The 17,480-nt window shown below is 37.5% G+C and overlaps 1 protein-coding gene across 2 annotated transcripts; it reads left to right on the plus strand.

Annotated features, from left to right (window-relative positions):
• Positions 1–4,177: 4,177 nt before the first annotated feature.
• On the plus strand, positions 4,178–17,235 carry LOC136226463 (uncharacterized). 2 transcript variants are annotated; one of them, XR_010687743.1, is made up of 7 exons: positions 4,178–4,997; positions 6,528–6,580; positions 6,698–6,743; positions 15,852–15,929; positions 16,124–16,353; positions 16,651–16,730; positions 16,842–16,900. XR_010687743.1 is itself a non-coding variant. In XM_066014958.1 (7 exons), exons 1-7 carry the CDS (start codon positions 4,377–4,379, stop codon positions 16,948–16,950), a joined length of 1,095 nt encoding a protein of 364 aa, XP_065871030.1. In that variant the 5' UTR covers positions 4,203–4,376; the 3' UTR covers positions 16,951–17,235. The 2 variants fall into 2 exon arrangements, 1 of the variants encoding a protein (XP_065871030.1); XM_066014958.1 differs by having other exon boundaries at positions 4,203–4,997; positions 16,246–16,353; positions 16,842–17,235.
• The last annotated feature ends 245 nt before the right edge of the window (positions 17,236–17,480 follow it).

A 17,480-nucleotide genomic window follows, 5' to 3' on the forward strand; every position in this document is an offset into this window, starting at 1 on the left:
AGTCGATTAGGTCAATCCGAGTGATGGTCACTGGATTGTTATCAAGAACATTCTTAAGTACTTAAAATGATGTTGGAGACTTTCAGATATAAGTCATCAAACAGATAAAGATATTTTCGCAGAATACAAGTTTATTCTCGAAGAGGTACGGTTAGTTGGAATAGTTCCGAGCAGGAAACCGTAGCCAAGCCAAAGATGAGATCAGAGTATATATATATATATATATATATATATATATATATATATATATATATATATATATATATATATATATATATATATGTAGCAGCTTTGGAAGCAACTAAAAAGGAAGTTTGGAATGCAAGTTCATTAATGAACTAGGCGTGGTACCTGACATTGTTAATGAAATTAACAATTGGGCTGTTGCTCTTGCTAAGGGCCCGCAGTCTCATAATACGTCCAAACACTACCTCAGTCATTACTATCTCTTCCGAGAGATAACAATAAGACTAGATGTGAGGATTAAAAGAGTTCCCACCAAGGCACAATCTTATAAATCCATTTAAAAGAATGCCTTACCCTAAAAGGTTCATGACCGTCATGTGAACGCTTATGGGAATGTTTTCAGAAACAATTGGCTTTAGTCCAAGTGGGAGAATGTTGGAGTTTAGTGTCCTAAAGACAATTGTTTTAGGAAATGAATATTAATGAATAATTTGTTTATTTAGTCATTTGTTTTAATAAGATATGGTATAACTATAACTATATATAAAGGCACTAATCTTTCATAAAGAAAGTAATCCTAAGTTTGTTTAAGTAATTATAAAGTGTTCATACAAGCATGAAGTGAGTCTGTACTTTATAATAAGATCAATAAACTTAAAATCAACCCAAGTTAAGTAATATTTTATAGGGGTTGGCATATCACTGTTGAGACTTGTATGTAACAATATTTTCTGTCGAGACAGAAAGCTGATCTCACAAGCTTTAGATATTTAGATATCTAGATAGTTACATGGATCCGATGAAGGAGTTCATTAGGATTGGGACCCGACTTGAGATAACAGTATGGATTAATTTATCTAAATGTGTCAACTGTTCATCTCATTGGTATTAGTAGGTATAACTAATCCTCAGACTCAAACATTTGGTTAATTAGTGATTATGGATTATAGAGTGTGATACTTTGATGCGAGCACGATCCACTACAGGTGAGAGCATGGGGTGTGTGAGAGCAGGGTTGGGTATCACATAAAGTAATTGCAGAATAGTTAATGTCAGATTGAGCATTCATCACTCCTGATAAATGGGAGATATATCCAAATGGCCGCTTGTGGTGAATTAACTGAAATCCTTGCAAGGTGATAGAGTTAAGAGTAGAAATAGATATTTCACTTAACTTATCTTTCAGAGTGAATTCAACCTGTACAAGTAAAACAGACTCTTCGTTATATGTAACATTGACATGTTTCATGGTTATAAGGAGTTGACCAACAGGATATAGTTGATGAAGGATCGTATTATACTGTGCGTAATGCAGAAAGGTTAATGTCAGTTATCAACCTGACTTCTTAATTGCTTCGGGGGAATATCATAGGTTCTGCTAGTAACAGCTTGCGACGGTATTCCGTTATATATATGTTGGAATCAATCAGGATGAATTAATTTCAAATGATATATACTGCTAGTAGCAATAAAGGACCTAATGGGTCGTATATGGGACTTGGAACCAAAGGACGAAAATGTAATTAGTGAGACACTATATATGGGCCGAAATTTGTAGTTAAATTAGGGATAAATTAATTTGATTAATAATTATAATTAGATTATAATTGTGAATTAAATTAAAGGATTTTCTGATAATATTAATTAGAGATTTTTTTATGTGATTGAAACTCTAATTAATTATCCCTAATAATAATTAAATAACTAATTGAATTAGTGATATTATCTAAATATAATTAGTTATTATTTAGATAATAATAAGTATTTATTTAATTATCTAATTAGTAATTCTATTCCAAATAAAATTCTAATTAATTAATTAACTAATACAACTAGGGTTAGGGTTTTGAGAAGTCTATAAATAGACTCCCTACACCTTAAATTTCGACACACAGACAAGGGGGCAAGAGGAACCGTTCCGAAACCGTCTCGGCTAATTACAATCTTTCTTACTCTCTCTTTGATCTCGTATCGATTCTGTTAGAGGCAGTCATTGCGATTGCTATTTATTAAGGTTGATTACTAATCGTCTTTCTTTTCTGTGTTGTTTCTTTTGTTGTTCGTGATACACGGATTAAGAGTTGTGGACACTTTATTTGCAACTGTAGATAGTTCTTCAGAAAAGGTATTTCATTCTATCCCTCTTTATATGAAATAACAATTAACAGATCTTGGAAAAAGGAAAAAGATAAAATAGATAAAAAATTTATTATTCCGTTGTACCTAGGCTTGTCTATTTTCCTTCACTTGTAAAATATATCCGTCTCACATTAATAAAGTCATTAATCTGGTTCATTTATATCTTGTGCTATAATATGAATAGAAAATCTATTGATTGACAATCGTAAAACCATATCCCAAATCTATTCTATCATGAGAATGATTAGAACCACAAATTTGTATATTCAATGACTGTATGATAGTATAATACTAGGTGAGATGAACAAAATTTGTCACAAAGAAAAGTTTTCAAATTTTCAAATGAACTATTGAAATATTTGTTTTTTTTCAATTAATTCATTTAATGAAGAATTAATCTTGCTAAATTAATGTTACCTATAATTAAAACGTGTAAGTACTAAAACGTTTTACAGAAATTAATTGAATTCAATAGAATTCAATTAATGGTATTTAATTCTATAATAATCACCATTGAGTTTTAATGTATTGATTTGTCAAATGTGAACACGGACGGGGGAACGTCGGGTGCACCTGGAGATGCGGGTGTTGGCGGGATATTTTGGAATAGTCAGGAATTTGTCAAATGTTGTTTTGCTTTCCATATTCCAGACTCGTACGCTCACTTAGCTGAATTAATGGCGATTGTTTTCGCTATTGACACTGCATGGGAAACGGATCGACATAATCTCTGGATTGAACCTGACTCCTTGTATGTGGTTACGATGCTTAACAGTAAATCAAGAGATGTTCCTTGGACAGTTCGGCAGGATTAGTCTAGGTGTTTATCTCGATATTCAGCTATGCACTGTAGAGTCACACGCATTTTTAGAGAAGACAATCAAGCAGCGGATCGTCTAGCGAGTTTTGGCAAATCGGCTTCGGCTTTATTTTGGTGGCCGACGGCTCCACATTTTTGTCAATCGTTTGTGTTTGACGATATCTGTAATGTTGCGCATGTTCGTTTCCTTTAGTTTTGTTTATTTTAACTCTCTCTCTATATTTTTGTCTTTTTTATTAATAATATTCGGGTTGTCGGAAGTGCGCTGGGGTGCCAACCTAGTTGGGATGTCCGGTCCTTCCTTCGCGTCCCAGTCTTTTAATTAAAAAATTAAAAAAGAGTTTTTATGTATTGATTTTAATTCTTTTGATCACATCATCATTTGTGGGCGTGTCACTCTTAGAAATGATTTTTAGGTTAAGTTTTTATATATATAATCTAAATTTTCAAGAAAAAGTACCTTTAAATTCACCATTAATTGAAGAACAAAACAATAATTTTTATTAAATTGAAGAACATAAATAATATAATTACAATAAACCGGCTATAATATTTGTTTTGATAAACTGGATCAAAGGAAAAAGACGAACATAAATTTTACCGCAATTGATAGTGGTCTCACAAGATACAATAGAAAAGCATTGTAACCACTAAAACATACTCTCTCGGTTTTACAGTATTTGTTTTACAATATTTGTCTTTCTAAAGAATTTTTATTGTTCCACAATTCATGATATTTTGATTCAAGTTGACTTTCACTAAATATAACCTTATTTAATTTGCATTTTATTATTTCAAAAAAAAGTTATTTTTTAAAATAAATAAAGATTAATTAATAGATTCAAAGTAACAAGTAATCAAGTCGTTTTAATTAAAATTAATTATACTTTTAATTCTTGTGTTCGAAATAAATATCGGCCAGTAAATTTGAGGAAGAAGCAGTTATAAATTTCCAATGAACGAATAGATAGAGTGGGGGGAGAATTAAAGAGAGGTTTTCTTCTGTTTAGAATAACTTTCACATCTCAGCTTTAAAACATGATACTAATAGGTTTTGTCATACTGTTTGATTATTGTAGCGAACCGACAAGCCTTGGATTCTAATTTTTTTTTTTTAACTTACTAAAGTAAAGAAAAAAAAGAAAAGCAAAGCCCAGCGGTCGTTTCAATTTCAAACAAAACTCACCAAAAAACCCTCCAAATTCCCCGCCACCGCTAGCTAACTCATCTCATGGCTACCTCTCCTAATCTTCCATCCTCAACACCCAACGCCACCCCCATCTCCACCGTCGCCACTCGTCCCTTCACGGCCGCTGCAATGTCAACTGCTAAATCGCCTTCACGTCCTCAAGCTCCCCATTCTTCTTCTTTCCCACTTTACCACTTATACGCCTCCCAAAATATCCCCATTAGACCCCAAACCCAAACCCAAACTAAATCCCAATCTCTAAATTCAGTTTCTTCGACTCAGCAGCAACAGGGAATCCTATATCCAGTTGCTTCTTCTGGTCGTGGTTTCATTCCCAGGCCTGTCCGACCTCCCGATCACACTGTCACCGTCGCTAATCTCCCAAATCTTCCATCCGGCGCTTACAATCCTTGTCCTGTTGGAGTCCATCGACCTGCAATTGCGTCTAGTTCCGGTGTTGGGACTGCTTCTCCATTGTCTCATCATCATTTAGATTCTGGATTCACCCATCGTTCTCGTCCATCTTATCTTCATCATCCAGTACACTTGATTAGGAAGCATCCTACTCCATTGCAACATCAACAGAAGCCTTCAGTAATCGAACAATATGTGGCTGGTTCCTTGGCTCCAATTAAGGGAATTCCATTTGCTGGACAACTCAAGGTTTGTTTTATTTATCTTTCTAAAATTAAGCTATTCTGGATCAGTTTTAATTTGTTGCTGATTTAGAAGGGGTTTTTCTTCCTCCCTGTGGTTTTTATATTAGGTTTCTGGTGTTCGATTGTAGTTTAATCTGTGTTCTCGGATCATTTATGGCAGTAAGGTTTCAAGTTTCATTAAATTGTAATTTCATGAGAGGTTTGGAAAATTCAATGGCATTATTTTTAGAAGTTCAATGAGTGTGTTTTGATTTGAGATAATCTTTCAGTGACCAAAACATTTGATACTAACAAAATTTACTAAACAAAAAGACTTATCTGTCTTGGTGGTCATTCAAAGGCAATTTTTCTCAGCCATATCTTTGCAACACGTAATACCAAGACTTACTGTTTTCAATAGAATGAGAGTTACTTTACCCTAAAGTATCCATGTAGAAAGATGTTTGCAGATGTATATGATACTTTGTTTCGTTATAGTATGTGGCATGTATAGAGTGTAATGCACATATACTATTAAGCAATGATGGGTTGGGAGTGGGGGAGAAATGCACTGGAAGTACAAGACAAAGGTATTGTTGAGATTTTCCTTATATCTGCCTAGTTTGCAAGTCTTGTCATCCTTCAACTCAAAAGAGTGAAAATTGGTGCTACTTTTTTTTTTCCCCGTGAAGTAGGCAACCTGCCAAGCCATGTGTATTGTGAATTATTTTTGCCCCTTTAATAAGTTCAAGGGGAAAGAAACCAACTTTTTAATCTAAACAATTGAAATTGAACCACAAGTTTAATTCCAGGTATTACAACCAAAGTCAAGTTAAATAGAATTGTAGCTTACAAATGGTGGGAGAATTGAAGAAGGCTAATGAGAGATGACTAAATATTATGGTTCATAAAATGTGAGGTTTACTAACATGAATTTTCTCTAGTGTATTCTCTACATGACCGAGTATGGATTAGAATGACAGTGGAGAGAAAGAGATGAATTGGGTGTGCATATGCATAGACTTGGTGGTTTCAGAAAGTAGTGGGTTAGTTCTCATGGAGGATGGAGTAGATTAATGTTGGGGAGTGCTATGCAAGTCTCGATGAATGGATCATAATTAGGTATAAGAGTATTGAGCATAAAGGCAGGGTGCAAGAACTTTTGGAAGGGAGTAGGGATTTTTGTGAGATTAAAGAACAATTACTCATGGAAGGTTATAAAAGCTTTCTATTGGATTTGTTCAATGATAAGTCAATTTGTAGCTGAATGGATCAGTTCTTTAACTGATGCTGTCAATACCTGAATTTTAACATGAAAAATCTTTTGTTTTGGGCCAATGGCATACAGACAGATGGAGTATTTGTGTTATTGGTTCTTGTACAACCTTATTGTGAAGAATTGATTCTTATACATGCTTCTTGTTTTGACATAAATTCAGTATTTCACTGAACTTGAAAATATAAAATTGTTAACTGATGTTTCACCTTCTGCAGCTTTTCTTTTGCATACTTTCTTTCTTTGCACATTCTTAATTTTCACTTCTCTTTGCTCTAGGCTTCTTCATCTCCATTGCCAGTTTCTGATTCTAATGGCTATACAAATTTGAGGTACCTTCATACAATGTTATGCCATCCTAATATTTTCTTGTGTTTTCTCTTATCGTAAGAAGTAAACATGGGCATAAATTAATGTTTTGTTTTATTTCTGTGCTCATATTGGGACAGAAGCAGAGATGATACTCTTATTGTTGCGATGATCAGGGATCGAAAAGTAAGAAGTACCTCCTTTTCTAATTTTTCTTTATTGAAGTTCCATTTACACATTACCCTGTACCTTGGATTCACGTAAGGAGAACTCATTAATGCCTGGTTTTAGGTCATTTTTACTCTCATAATCCACAAATATTGTTGATGCTTACATGAGATTTTCTTGAAAATTTCTTCAGTGGAGCAATGTATAGATGACATTGACATACAATTCATGTTGATACATATGTTTAAAATTGGTACACAGGCATTATATCCTATATATGTTGTATGCTCTAGCAGTTATTCCCTAGAATATTAGCTTGGCTCTTGCAGGGTGAGTAGCAAGCTAAAAGCATTATGTACATATTTTTGCATAATTGATCGGCTATGTAATGTCGATTTGGAAAGTTTCTAGTTTTTCATTCCATTAGTGGCTTAGGTGTTTATTCTAATGTTATGAGTGGTAGGACAAACAAGAACATGAAGGATTCCATGGGTTTAAAGGTTATGCCTTCCTGAAGTTTCTTGGGGTTTGTTGTAGCGGTCCGAGTGTAGGAAAAATATAAAGATTAGAGTGATGAATTTTATTGAATATAAAGGTTAATATTAGGGAAATGTAGGAGTGATGAGAACTACGAAAAGTATAAGGAGGCTAAAAGGGAAGCAAAGGAGATCGTATGAGATGCCAGAGCAAAAGTGAATCGGGATCTGGATGCAAGATTGGATACGAAGGAAGGGGAAAGAGACATATATAGAATTGCCCGTATGAGAGATAGGAAGACGCGAGATCTCGAAAAAGTTAAATGTGTGAAGGATGTAGACCAAAGAGTCCTAGTTGGAGATAAGGATATCAAGAAACGGTGAATGTCCTATTTCGATGACTTATTTAATGGAGATTTTTGGACAAGATATTGGAGATATAAGTATTCCTCACGATATGGTAAATCGTGACTGCATGCAGAGAATTCAAAAGGGTGAAGTCAAATTAACATTAAAAAGATGAGATTGAAGAGAGCAGTAGGACCAGATGACATCCCTATTGAGATTTGGAGATGTTTGGGAGAGAGGAATCGAATGGTTGACGACTTTCTTCAACAAGATTTGGAGAAGTAATAAGATGCCATCAGAATAGAGGAAAAGTACCCTAATCCCTTTGTATAAGAACAGAGGCGATGTCCAAGATTGTGCCAACTATCGATGAATCAAACTAATGAGTCACACTATAAAATTTTGGGAGCGAGTGATCGAACAAAGGCTAAGGAGGAGGGTGAAGATCTCGGAAAACCAATTTGGCTTTATGCCTGGAAGATCAACTATGGAGACCCTTCATCTAATTAGACAATTAATGGAACACTATCGGAATAAGAAGAAAAATTTGCATACGGTTTTCATTGACTTGGAGAAGGCATATGATAAGGTACCAAGGGAAGTACTTTGGTGGGCCTTCATAAGGAAAGACATTTCGCGGAAATACATTGATATCATAAAGGGCATGTATAAGGGAGCGTGCACGAGTGTGCATACCAGTGTTGCGAAGACTGAAGAGTTTCCTATTACGATTGGAGTGTATCAAGGTTCTGCCCTTAGCTCATTTCTTTTTGCCGTCGTTATGGATGAATTAACGAGTTCACTTCAAGGCGGTATACCATGGTGCATGTTGTTTGCATATGATATTGTGTTAGGTGATGAGACGAAAGAAGGCTTGGAGAGGAATTGGAATTATGGAGACAAAAATTTGGAATCTAGAGGCTTTAAGTTGAGCCGAAGTAAGACGAAATATTTGGAGTGTAAGTTTAGCGGCGACAGAATTAGGGAGGTAGGGACAATCACCCTGGATGGGAGGGTTGTCCAGGACGAATTGCTTCCGTTATTTAGGGTCTATTATTCAAACAGATGGAGAAGTGGATGGAGATGTTGCTCATAGGATTAAATCTGGTTGGTCGAAGTGGAAGAGTGCTACGGGTTTCCTTTACGAACCCGGCATGCCTAATAGATTGAAGGGAAAATTCTACCGTACGGCAATTAGACCTGCATTGTTATATGGTACATAACGTTGAGCAGTGAAACACTGTCACATTCATAATATGTTGGTGGTGGAGATGCATATGTTGCGATGGATGTATGGTCATACGAGAAAGGATTGGGTGAGTAATGAAATAATTAGGACAAAAGTAGGGGTAACATCTATTGAGAATAAAATAAGGGAAAACCGACTTGGGTGGTTTGGCCATGTAAGACGAAGAGCGCTTGATGCACCGGTTAGAAGGATTGAAGAGTGGCAAAAGGATGCAATGGTGAGGGTAGGGTAAGGCCTAAGCAATCTTGGAAAATTGCGATTGAGAGTGATATGAGTTTATTGGAGATTGAGGAAAATATGGTAGTGGAGGGAGAGAATTTATGTCGCTGACACGACTTGATTTCACGGTATCGTATGACGGTTCATGTTAGCCGACCCCAAATCATTTCGGGACTAAGAAGAAAAACCAATTTGGCTTTATGCCTGGAAGATCAACTATGGAGACCCTTCATCTAATTAGACAATTAATGGAACACTATCGGAATAAGAAGAAAAATTTGCATATGGTTTTCATTGACTTGGAGAAGGCATATGATAAGGTACCAAGGGAAGTACTTTGGTGGGCCTTCATAAGGAAAGACATTTCGCGGAAATACATTGATATCATAAAGGGCATGTATAAGGGAGCGTGCACGAGTGTGCATACCAGTGTTGCGAAGACTGAAGAGTTTCCTATTACGATTGGAGTGTATCAAGGTTCTGCCCTTAGCTCATTTCTTTTTGCCGTCGTTATGGATGAATTAACGAGTTCACTTCAAGGCGGTATACCATGGTGCATGTTGTTTGCATATGATATTGTGTTAGGTGATGAGACGAAAGAAGGCTTGGAGAGGAATTGGAATTATGGAGACAAAAATTTGGAATCTAGAGGCTTTAAGTTGAGCCGAAGTAAGACGAAATATTTGGAGTGTAAGTTTAGCGGCGACAGAATTAGGGAGGTAGGGACAATCACCCTGGATGGGAGGGTTGTCCAGGACGAATTGCTTCCGTTATTTAGGGTCTATTATTCAAACAGATGGAGAAGTGGATGGAGATGTTGCTCATAGGATTAAATCTGGTTGGTCGAAGTGGAAGAGTGCTACGGGTTTCCTTTACGAACCCGGCATGCCTAATAGATTGAAGGGAAAATTCTACTGTACGGCAATTAGACCTGCATTGTTATATGGTACATAACGTTGAGCAGTGAAACACTGTCACATTCATAATATGTTGGTGGTGGAGATGCATATGTTGCGATGGATGTATGGTCATACGAGAAAGGATTGGGTGAGTAATGAAATAATTAGGACAAAAGTAGGGGTAACATCTATTGAGAATAAAATAAGGGAAAACCGACTTGGGTGGTTTGGCCATGTAAGACGAAGAGCGCTTGATGCACCGGTTAGAAGGATTGAAGAGTGGCAAAAGGATGCAATGGTGAGGGTAGGGTAAGGCCTAAGCAATCTTGGAAAATTGCGATTGAGAGTGATATGAGTTTATTGGAGATTGAGGAAAATATGGTAGTGGAGGGAGAGAATTTATGTCGCTGACACGACTTGATTTCATGGTATCGTATGACGGTTCATGTTAGCCGACCCCAAATCATTTCGGGACTAAGGCTTTCTTGTTGTTCTATAAAAGCTAAAAATGGCTACATAAGATCAGAACTTCCCTGCATGCATCCTACTTGGCTTTTCTTTGAGACACAAACGACAGCTTTTGTGGTTTTTAGACATGGAACCTAAACTCATTATGATAGAATATCTAATACCATCTTTTGCCTGTTCAATTATTATTGAAGAAGAAAGTGTTCATGGCTTGATAGCAATAGTATTGAAAGTAAGGAGGGACGCAAGGTCCTAAGGGTTTTACACTAGGAGAAAGAAGGGTGGTCACGTGGTGTAGGTGTGCGAGTTTGTCAGTGGATTAGGTTATTAAATAAGGTGGTAGGGTGCCTTAGAGGGCATGCCTTGTTGTGTTAGTCATTTTGGGAAATCCATCTTGGGATTGGGATTTCTGTGGGCTAGTCCCTTTGTCTTGTCTTTCTATTTTTATTATTGTAATCAGTAGGGAGGAGAACTCCGCCTGTGAGGGTCACTTGGTGGCCTTTACAGCCGGTCCCAAGCCCGGACAAAGGAGGAGGGTTGCGGTAGGTTTGTGGCGGCCAGCGTAAAACTTAGCCACATCTTATGACATGAACCATAATATAAATACCGTTGGGGCGTTCCCTATTCAAGCGACGCGCTGCACTTCCTAGACCCGGGTGTAGTGATAAATGTGCAAGGGTTGCTAGGTCGTCGCCCCGAAGCGGCGCGCCACCCCAGGACCCGGGGGTGGTGTCAAATATGCAAGGGTTGCGAGTAAATAAGCTAGTCCACGGTAATGGTAGGGGTAGGGGTAAGGGTAGTAGGTTACACTTTGGGACATGGAACATAGGTTCTTTGACAGGAAGATTAGCTGAAATTGTAGATGTTATGAAGAGGAGGAGAATAAATATATTATGCCTACAAGAAACCAAGTGGGTTGGAGCCAAGGCTAGAGAGATAGCTCCTTGGGGTTATAAGCTTTGGTACTCAGGAAAGGATAAGGGTAGAAATGGAGTAGGTATTCTTATTGATAGGGAGTATATTGATGAGGTAGTAGCGGTGTCTAGGAAGAGCGATAGAATTATGAGTGTTAAGCTAGTGATAGGGGATGAGGTTGTGAATGTCATTAGTGCATATGCGCCACAAATAGGATTAGATGTGTCTATAAGACAAGCTTTGTGGGATGACTTAGAGGAAGTGGTGCAACAGGTTCCTAGGGATGAAAAAATGGTACTAGGGGGTGATCTCAATGGACACGTGGGTTCTAGGCGAGATGGGTTTGAGAGTGTTCATGGAGGGTATGGTTTTGGAGATAAGAATGAAGCAGGAAATGATATTTTGGAATTCGCATCAGCCTATGACTTGAGTATCATGAACACATGGTTTATGAAGAGAACATCCCACTTAGTGACTTATCGGAGTGGCGGTAATGCGAGCCAAATTGACTTCTTCTTAGTAAGGAGTGCTTGGAGAAAGAGTTATATTGATTGTAAGGTGATCCCTGGTGAGAGTACGACAACCCAACATAGAGTAGTGGTGCTAGATTTTCGAAGTAGGAAATGTATAAGAAAACAAACACCTCAAGTAGAGACTAAGATTAAGTGGTGGAAATTGCAAGGGGAGAATCAACAAAAATTGGTGGATGAGATGACCAAAAAAGATATTTGGACTTGCAATATGGATTCAGATATAGATTCGATATGGAATAAGATGGAGCATAGTATAAGGGAAGTAGCGAAGGAAGTTCTAGGGGAATCTAAAGGTAGCATGCCACCGGGTGAGGACACATCTTGGTGGACAGAAGAAGTACGACAAGCAGTAAAGAGTAAGAGAGAATCCTATAAACTATTGGGGAAATGTAGGAGTGACGAGAACTACGAAAAATACAAAGAGGCTAAAAGGCAAGTAAAGAAGGTCATACGAGATGCTAGAGCAAAGGTGAATCGGGATCTGTATACAAGATTGGATACGAAAGAAGGGGAAAGAGACATATATAGAATTGCTCGGATGAGAGATAGGAAGACGCGAGATCTCGGAAAAGTTAAATGTGTGAAGGATGTGGACCAGAAAGTCCTAGTTGGAGATAAGGATATCAAGGAACGATGGAGGTCCTATTTTGATGACTTATTTAATGGAAATCGCCAACAAGATGTTGGAGATATAAGTATCCATCACGATATGATAAATCATGAATGCCTGCGGAGAATTCAAAAGGGTGAAGTCAAAATGGCATTAAGTAAGATGAAGTTGAAGAAAGCAGTAGGACCTGATGGCATTCCTATTGAGATTTGGAGATGTTTGGGAGAAAGAGGAATCGAATGGTTGACGACGTTCTTCAACAAAATTTGGAGAAACAATAAGATGCCATCAGAATGGAGGAAAAGTACCTTAATCCCTTTGTATAAGAACAAAGGCGATGTCCAAGATTGTGCCAACTATCGGGGAATCAAATTAATGAGTCACACTATGAAACTTTGGGAGCGAGTGATTGAACAAAGGATAAGGAGGACGGTGAAGATCTCGGAAAACCAGTTTGGCTTTATGCCGGGAAGATCAACTATGGAAGCCATCCATCTAATGAGACAATTAATGGAGCACTATCGAAATAAGAAGAAAGACTTGCATATGGTTTTCATTGACTTGGAGAAAGCATATGATAAGGTACCAAGGGAAGTACTTTGGTGGGCCTTGATAAGGAAAGGCATTTCGCGGAAATATATTGACATCATAAAGGACATGTATGAGGGAGTATGCACGAGTGTACGTACTAGTGTTGGGAAGACTGAAGAGTTTCCTATTACGATTGGAGTGCATCAAGGTTCCGCACTAAGCCCATTTCTGTTTGCCATCGTTATGGATGAACTAACAAGTTCACTTCAAGATGGTATACCATGGTGCATGCTGTTTGCAGATGATATTGTGTTGGTTGATGAGACGAAAGAATGAGTGGAGATGAAGTTGGAACTATGGAGGCAAACTCTAGAATCTAGAGGCTTTAAGTTGAGTCGAAGTAAGACAGAATATTTGGAGTGTAAGTTTAGCGGCCGTAGGAGTAGGGAGGCAGGGACAATCACCCTAGATGGGAGAGTTGTTCAGGCCTCGGATTGCTTCCGGTATTTAGGATCTATTATCCAAACAGATGGAGAAGTAGATGGAGATGTTGCTCATAGGATTAAAGCTGGTTGGTCGAAGTGGAAGAGTGCTACGGGTTTCCTTTGTGATCCCGGCATGCCTAATAGATTGAAGGGAAAATTCTACCGGACTGCAATTAGACCAGCATTGTTATATGGTACGGAGTGTTGGGCAGTGAAACACTGCCACATCCATAAGATGTCGGTGGCGGAGATGCGTATGTTGAGATGGATGTGTGGTCACACGAGAAAGGACCGGGTGTGTAATGAAATAATTATGACAAAAGTAGGGGTCACATCTATTGAGAATAAAATGAGAGAAAACCGACTAAGGTGGTTTGGCCATGTGAGACGTAGAGCGCTTGATGCGCCGGTTAGGAGAACCGAAGAGTGGCAAAGGGATGTAGTGGTGAGGGGTAGGGGAAGACCTAAGCAAACTTGGAGGAGGGTGATCGAGAGTGATATGAGTTTATTGGGAATTGAGGAAAATATGGTAGTGGATAGGACGGAGTGGAGGGAGCGAATCTGTGTCGCTGACACGACTTGATTTTCACGGTTTTATATGATGGTTCATGTTAGCCGACCCCGAATCATTTCGGGACTAAGGCTTTGTTGTTGTTGTTGTTGTTGTTGTTGTTGTAATCAGTAGGGAGGAGATAAGCACTGTTTCATTGCCTATTATTATTCTAATATTATCATATCCATTGCTTCTGCTCTTGCTTCTTCTTCATTTCTGTGCATATTGTTAGAGATTTCTATCATGGCTTCTTTGTGTTGGTGTTCTTCCTGTCTCTTTTTCTCCCTCAGTTTCTCTTGAAGAAATTCTTCTTTGGTGTGATTTTCTTTTGATATTGACATCTCATGTTTTTATTTCATTTCTATGCAGGAGGAAAGCTTTCCTCCTTTTGATGATTTTTCTTGTGAATTTCAATATAATTATTTCAATTGATAAAACATGTAATCATGGGAATCTATTTACATGTCAGATCGATAATTGTTGGGGCTATATAATTTCATATTGCTCAATTTGCAGAAAAGAATTGTAAGATAAATTTGATTTGCAGATAACTTTGGCTGGAAATATTGGGGGTAGAAAATAAACAGCCTTTTGTGTTTGTGGTCCCATATCCTGTTTAATGGCAGTGATTCTAATTGTTGTCTTAATTTATTGCATTGGAGGAGTCCCCATTTCATGCTTGTGGGACTGCACTTGGACTTGTCCATGGGACTAGGGATGGCAACGGGTAGGGTACCCGCGGGTAGTGCCAATCCCAAATCCTTACCCGTTTATTTTTTAATTACCCGTACCCTTCCCATTACTCTAACGGGTATATGTTTTGCATCCCATACCCGTCCCATTTAATTCACGGGTACCCACGGGTACCCTTACCAGTTAAAAATCAAGAAATAAAACAAAAAATATTACAAATTTAACAAAGTATAAATTTAATAAATCATTCATCTAAAAATTGAACAAATTGAATCTTAATCAATAAAAATAAAGTAGTTTAGTTATATCACTTAATGGTCGAAAAACAAAAGGTTGGTATTCAAATCTCACATCTTACATCTAAAACACAATAATATTTTTTAATATATAAAAAAGTTATGACGGGTAACGGGTACAGGGTACCCTGAGGGGTCTTCCCATACCCATCCCATTACCCTAACGGGTAATGTTTTTGATCCCATACCCGTCCCATACCCTTTTATACAGGGTATGGGTAGTCCCATTAGGGTCGGGTAGTGCCGGGTACCCGCGGATAGAGTACCCATTGCCATCCCTACATGGGACTAAGTGTAATAAAATTTCCACAATGAGTAATACTGTGTTGGGAACCTCTTACCACCTTTTAGGTTGGGCAGCCTGCAATGCATTGGAGGATAGACCGATCATCCAACCACTAAAAACCCAGGCTTGGACATAAGATTTTCCAGATCAGACAGGCCTATCTTAAAAGTGAGCCTAACTTGAACTGGTTTAGATTGCAAAAGGATGTGCTTGTTTGCGAGGGAAAGAGGAAGCAAGCATCAACTATTGATCTATCCCATCTTTGTTACACGAAAACTGTTCATATCTCTGTGAATATTTCTTTTTGTATCACCGTCTATTTTTCACACTTGTCTGTGTAAGATCTCTCTATTCCATGCTCCTTTATCTAAATCCTTTTAATCCAAAAAAATGAAAAGTTGCATCATCTGCTCTGTATAATATCAAACAGTGTATGCAGCTGTATTTTCCTTGCAGATTCTTTTAGATATTTTGTAAATAATACGAGGTTCATGCTGTTTACAGTAATGTAAATTTTATTTATGATATCATTATCATTGTCAGTTACCAATCGTTTTCTTCGTAGGTAAGAATATTAGAAGATGCTTCTCTTTATGCACTTTGTCGATCATGGTTGAGGAATGGATTTCCAGAGGAAATTCAGGTTCGTGTCATGTTTAGTTTGATTGTCTCTTCATGCATATCAAGCCTGCTGCCTTTTACAATACACTTATGGACATTTCTTGTGCTTATTGTAGTGAATAAAACATTACTGCTAACTTGCCCGGGTACTATGGTGCTTATTGAGAATGTCCATGATGTAATAAGATATATAACAATTCTAATGTAATTTTTCAGAAATGCAAAACACAACACATGCTCAATGATGGAGGACATACATCATCTGAGAGGCTACGAGATGTCTTGCTTCGTTGCTTAATGGCTTTCTTATTTTGTTTTATGTTTTATTTATCGAGCAGCCACACAATAGGGATGGTGTACAAGCTCTCCCAGAACCTTTGCCTTTATCTGATGTAGACATTCATTCACAAAAGAAGAAAGATGATGATGAAGAAGAAGATAAGGAGGTTGGTGCTTTTGGCTGTTTATCCTTAAAATTGTCCAGTTATAAATGTAATTGTGTTCCTAGCTTTCTAGGTCTGGCCATAAAAAAATTAGCTTGCTTAGAAATGCATCATTTTTTACTTCTATTCACGCAGTATCAAATTGGCTTTCTGGGATATTCCATTAATCTAGAAACATTGGTAGTTTCAAATACGCACTCCTGCAAGGATTTTGCTTGCTGAGATTATTTTGACGTCTTTTCATCTTTAAAAGTAAAATTTTCATTTATGGTCCCTCTTTTTGCCTAATTCTGCTCTTAGGATGAGGAATATGTAGATAATTTATCTGCACAAGATCTACTGAGGAGGCATATAAAGCGTGCAAAAAAGGTTCGAGCTCGGTATGTTTCCTTACCCAATACTAATTGATGATCGTTTGGGAAAAATGATTTGCTATGGGTGCTTGCTTCTAAACTTACAATGCAAATGAACTTATATACATTTGTGTATAGATTACGGGAAGGACGGTTGAAGCGAATTGCTAGATTCAAAACCAGGTTGGCTATGCTCCTTCCTCCACAGGTAGAACAGTTCAGAAATGACACAGTTATTGGGAACTGATACACACCGATTTAGACGGCAGTGCATCCGTGCAGCATTACTGATGGAAATGCAAAGTGCTTGTTGCTTGGTGGCAAAAGTTGATGAATCGAAATTGCCAAAGTCGAAAGTATGATAGTTGTCCAGTTAGGTTTTTCGATGATTTATCATTCCCCAGCCAGTAAAGGAAATTTTTATCATCACAAAAATTCCGTGGTGGCTTATATTTCATGATGTGGCTGTATAAAATGTATTTTTCGTGGCTAATTTTTCATCCAAACTTGTGCAATGTTTGCTTAATAAACTTGCATGTTGTATTGCTCTGCTAATATAATTGCAATTTTTGGTTTTCCACTTTGCAAGAAATCAAAGCCATATATTTAATCTCATGAAGTTGGATGTTACATTACAGGATGCAGATTTAGCCCCTATAGTTGACTTCACCTTTTGTTTTTATGGCTTAGAAACTATTAATTATTATTAGATTTCTTGTTGGCTTGATTGTTCACCCGTCTCGTTGCTGGCGGCTGCTTTCTTTAGGTTCATTATCC

This window comes from Euphorbia lathyris, chromosome 4 (assembly GCF_963576675.1).
Source record: "Euphorbia lathyris chromosome 4, ddEupLath1.1, whole genome shotgun sequence".
Classification (NCBI taxonomy): domain Eukaryota; kingdom Viridiplantae; phylum Streptophyta; class Magnoliopsida; order Malpighiales; family Euphorbiaceae; genus Euphorbia; species Euphorbia lathyris.